Source organism: Acanthamoeba castellanii (genome assembly GCF_000313135.1).
Source record: "Acanthamoeba castellanii str. Neff unplaced genomic scaffold scf7180000084776, whole genome shotgun sequence".
Lineage (NCBI taxonomy): Eukaryota > Discosea > Longamoebia > Acanthamoebidae > Acanthamoeba > Acanthamoeba castellanii.
The window spans coordinates 609,412-613,951 of record NW_004457586.1 but is presented as its reverse complement, the minus strand read 5'-3'; the positions used below and the strand labels follow the sequence as shown (position 1 = coordinate 613,951).

At 58.3% G+C, this 4,540-nt stretch overlaps 3 protein-coding genes across 3 annotated transcripts in view; 2 read left to right on the top strand and 1 right to left on the bottom strand.

The window, feature by feature from the left end:
* ACA1_281950 (helicase conserved Cterminal domain containing protein) overlaps positions 1–1,818 on the top strand; it is a gene marked incomplete at both ends in the record, with an annotated part of 2,654 nt that extends 836 nt beyond the window's left edge. The window contains 8 exons of the mRNA XM_004344744.1: positions 164–272; positions 357–485; positions 598–698; positions 764–872; positions 938–1,066; positions 1,143–1,313; positions 1,388–1,465; positions 1,541–1,818. Coding sequence (XP_004344794.1) covers positions 164–272; positions 357–485; positions 598–698; positions 764–872; positions 938–1,066; positions 1,143–1,313; positions 1,388–1,465; positions 1,541–1,818 — 1,104 coding nt within the window. The remainder of the gene's footprint in view (positions 1–163; positions 273–356; positions 486–597; positions 699–763; positions 873–937; positions 1,067–1,142; positions 1,314–1,387; positions 1,466–1,540) is intronic.
* Positions 1,819–2,021: 203 nt separating this feature from the next.
* On the top strand, positions 2,022–2,786 carry ACA1_281940 (uncharacterized protein; the record flags this gene model as incomplete). Its single annotated transcript, XM_004344743.1, has 4 exons — positions 2,022–2,097; positions 2,175–2,232; positions 2,322–2,442; positions 2,526–2,786. 4 exons carry the CDS (start codon positions 2,022–2,024, stop codon positions 2,784–2,786), a joined length of 516 nt encoding a protein of 171 aa, XP_004344793.1.
* A 342-nt stretch (positions 2,787–3,128) lies between these two features.
* On the bottom strand, positions 3,129–4,155 carry ACA1_281930 (uncharacterized protein; the record flags this gene model as incomplete). Its single annotated transcript, XM_004344742.1, has 4 exons — positions 3,129–3,377; positions 3,479–3,789; positions 3,859–3,883; positions 3,967–4,155. 4 exons carry the CDS (start codon positions 4,153–4,155, stop codon positions 3,129–3,131), a joined length of 774 nt encoding a protein of 257 aa, XP_004344792.1.
* Between the last annotated feature and the right edge of the window lie 385 nt (positions 4,156–4,540).

Sequence of the window (4,540 nt, the reverse complement as noted above, 5' to 3'; positions counted from 1 at the left end):
ATGCAGGAGGACAAACGCTTCTCATCGTACGCATGCAAGGTGCGAACCTACTACGCGTCCATACCCACACAGCAAAAGGTACAACAACCCTCGCGCAAGCTGCCCACAACCACCGCTCGGTCAGTCATTGACCGTTTGCCTCGCTCTCGTCATGCTGGCTTAGGCGCGCGTACTGGCGCATCTGAAATCGGGCTTCATCCGGTGCGTCATCAGCACCAACGCTCTGGAGGCCGGCGTTGACATCCCCGAGCTGGACGCAGTGCTCTTACTGGGTGCGTCTCCGGTTTTTGCTCTACGCTCACCGTCACATGCACGCCACGCTCACCACGTTCGCCCATGTCACGGTGGGAGCGCAGGCTATCCGGGCAACAAGATGAGCTTCTGGCAGCGGGTGGGACGAGCGGGAAGAGGCAGGGAAGGTCTCGCGCTCTACCTCCCCTCTGCCAACAGCGCACTCGACCTCTACTTTGCAGAACACCCGGAAGGTACAGTTTCCACTCACTCACTCACTCACTCACTCACGCACTCACTCACTCACTCACTCACTCACTCACTCACTCACTCACTCGCTCACTCACTCACTCACTATCATCGCAGAGCTACTGGGCAAGGACATGGAGCGGGTGGCGTTCAACAGCGAATACCCTACCATACTGGGCAAGCACATATGGTGCGCCAGCGTCGAGTCTGGAATCGAGGTGCGGTAGTGGGGTCTTGCATTTTTGTATTCAAACGTGCCGGCCGGCACTCACGCAACTCGTAGGCCGATGAGCGAAAGCTGTGCCAGCGATTTGGGGGAGCGGCGCCGCAGCTGCTTCAGTTCCTCGAACAGCGCGGCGACGTCGCCCGAAGGGACTCAGACACGCGCAGAGGTACACAGTTTCTCTTCCTCTTCTATTCTTTCTTTTTCGAAGCTGACCCACCGGTTGTGCCCCAGGGGCGGTGTGGGTGGGACGGGGCTATCCGCACCGGGATGTCAGCCTGCGCGGAGGGGAGTCCTTTGCGGACGTGCGCGCCGTGTGGAGCAAAAACAACGCCATCATCGAAACCCTGGGCCAAAAGCAAGGTAGGGACCACCACTGCACCCAACCCGTTCTACCCCCCGGTACACTGAATGCGTGTTCGGCCTAATGGCGAAACAGCGATCATGCGTCTGTTTCCGGGCGCGATTTTCATGTCGGCCGACGACCAGACCGGCACCGTGATGCGGTTCGACGTGCTCTCGCTCGACTTGAGTCCAGACAAGCGGCTGGCGGTGCTCGCCGCCAGCAAGTACCCTCCCGGCACCACCGTGTCACCGCTCCGGGACAACAGTACCACAATCACCGCCCTACCCCCCACAAGCGTTCTGCGCACCTTGACTCACATAGAGTCTGTGCGCCCCAAGGTGTGACCATGACCAAAAAGTGGGGCAACAAACGATTCAACTTGCCCGGCGGCACCGGCAGCCTAACCGTCACCTACGGTACGTATCTGCCACCACTTCAAACTGGTCAATGCGCGTGTGTTGATTTATTTTGTCCGTGTGGGTGTGCGGCAGGCTGGTGCACGCTCACCTCGCGCGTGTACGGCTGCGAGGTGAAGTCTCCGGCGCGCAGGAGCAAAGGCGACGATACTTCGGGTCTGCCCGCCTTCGGCCGCACGCTCTACGATCAGGGGCAGAGGTTCGAGTGGTCGCACGAGGCGCCCTGCTTGCGCTTCAGGCTGGACGAACCGGCCAAGGCCGTCCTGCGAAGCCGGCTGCGTGCTGACGTCATGCCCACTCTTCAGGAGACCTTCACCGCCTCGCCCGACCTCGCAGTGCGCACCCGCCTCTGATGCGGCTGCCATACCGCTATGACTGATGGTGGCGCGTAATACGAGAATGCAGGAGCGGTTCAACAGGTTGAGGAATCTCGATGCGGCCTACATCGCCATGCACACCGTACGTTGCGCTCGTCGGAAGTTCTCCCGCTGTAGTGATTGCATCGTCAGATGATGGGCACCGCTGACACCGAAACCAACAGTTCCTACACCAGCTGATGTCGGTAGTTCCGCTCTTGCTGCTCTCCTCGCAAGATGTCGAGGAGGGCACGCTCAATGCACTCGACTGCGAAGGTACCGACATTCTCACATTCCTCCACTCATGAATGTCTTTTTCTGGCATTCTCTCAACTTTATGAGCGTGTGTGTAGGTTATCTGGTGGACTCATGCGATGGTGGAACCGGTGTGTGCGAGGAACTCTTTGAGAAGTAACGCATCAGTCCCACAGCCACCGGTGGCCGCACGCACGCACGCACACCATTTACACTGACTACTGTGCGTGTGTGCGATGGTGCAGCTTTTTGAGCTTCGTGGCTAAGGCCAAGGAGTACATGGGATCGTGTTTGAGCTGCCAGAAGGCGGGCGTGTGGGGCTGCGCAACGTGCCTCTACCAGAACCACTGTCCCACCTACAACGACGTACGTTCGCCTTCGTCGTCTTCTTCTTCATCATCATCTCCCACCCCATCACCAATGGCGCGCTGGGCGGAGGACGGCAATAGGCGTTGGTGGCAGCCTTGGGCGCGGAGCTGTTTGGGATACGCGAAGCAGCGGAGGAACCCACCACCAAGCACGCCGACCGACCAGCTCCCCAGGAGAAGGAGGCCGACGGTGCACAGGACGACCAGGAAGCCCTGCTGGACCAGTTCGTTGTGCCCACCACCAAGCGGTTGGTGGACGACGAGGAAGAGGAAGAGGAGTTGGAAGTGGCCGACGATTGGGAAGGGGAGACCACTGCTGGTGACGAGTTCAACCACCTGTGACATGCAACGTTTTGTATTTCGTTGTTGGGGGGGGGTGGACAGGCGACGAGCGCACCATCCACGCGACCACAAATTGTGCTGTCTGCTTACCCCGTGGGGCAGCAGTAGCCACTACCACGCACAACCGACGTGCAATGGAAGGGGGAAGTGTCTAAAAGGTCCGCCTTCGTGATCGCAGACCTTTCCAGCAAGGTACGTATGCTTCACCTACTGGACCCGCCCCCCACCTATACTCTGCCCGTTGCGCAATTGTTATGGGACGGAACAAGTCGGCAGCGTGAGGGGTTGGTTTCGGCCGAAACGTGATAGAATAACTTATATGACCAAACTATGAGTGGCGTGTTACACTTTGGCTGCGACATCGGCCAGGGCCGCCTTGGCTTCGTTGTTGGTGTCGGCGAGCTGGGCCTTGGCGGCGTCGAGCAGATCGCGAATGCGCCTCCGCTCGTCGTCGAGCTTGGCTTCCCACTCCCTGCGCAGGGTCTCCTCCCGCTCGCGCTGCTCTTGTTCCCACTTGGCTCGCGCCAGCTGCAGCTCCGTCTCCTTTTGCTGCGCCAACGATTCCTTTTCCATCTCGAACTTTTCCTGCTCCTGCTCATCGACACACACGACACACGCGACACACGATGATACACCCAAACACGACAAATTGTTAGGGCTCGCTTGGCACGAGCCAAGGTAAGAGGCTGTACCTGCTGTCGGCACTGCTCGAATTCGAGCTTCATGGTCTCGATCTCCTGGATCATCCGCTCTTCGAAGCCCTCCCCGTACTGCTCGTCCTCGTCCTCGTCATCGACGTCGGCGGCAGCGGAGACGCCGTCACCCTTCTTCTGCTCGCCCTCAGCAGTGGCGGCGACGGCCTTCTTGTTGGGCTTCTCCTCCTCGCTCGACGGCAAAACCGCAGCCTCCTTCAGCTTCCTGGGGCCGAGCGTGATGGCGAACCAGCCGCGCACCTGGGCAAAGTCCTTCAACGTACGCACGTTCTTGGCAAGCTGCGGGATGACTGTGCCAGCACGATCGCAACGTCAGTCAAGAAGGGCTGGGTGCGTTCACATAGTTAATCTCAACGTACCTGGTGTGGCATAAACCTCACGATCCTGTGCAGAACAGCAAAGGAGAGGTGAGTCGCCATCTGGATCTTCCCAATTTATGTAAAAATCTTAATCGAGGGCAAGCGTACGTATACGCCCACGCCGGTCTGGTACATGAAGGCCACCTCCTCGAGCACGTCTTTGGCGTTGTAGAGGCGTGGCAGATCTTTGTCCTCGAAGCCCAGCCGAATCCATTCCTCCTTTCCTGTGACAGTCACTTTAGACGTGCGCACTACCCACGCAGACGGTCGCAGAATTGACGGATCTTGTCCCTGCATAATGCGATCTCGCTTCCTTATGCTGCGTGATCAATTTGAAATGGCAAGATGATTGAAAAGAGATTGTGAAAAACAAATTAAAAACAAATGTACAAGGCCGCACAGTCAAGATGAAGGAGAAGTTGTGAGCCGCGAATGAAGTCTAGGCGGCGATGACAGAATCGAGGCTGATGTTGAAGTCGGTGCTGACCACTACGTAGTGCGGGCGGAAGCTGAGCGTGGTGTTCGACAGCGTGAGGCTCTTCGACGAGATGTAGGCCAACGGAATGCCCTTGTTGGTGAAGTGACACGAGTGAGCCGGCGTGCAACGAGGAGGGTTGCTGCAGTAAGTTCAGTAGTACCTCTCGACCATAGCCGTTGAGGATCGGCATGAAGATGTCCGACA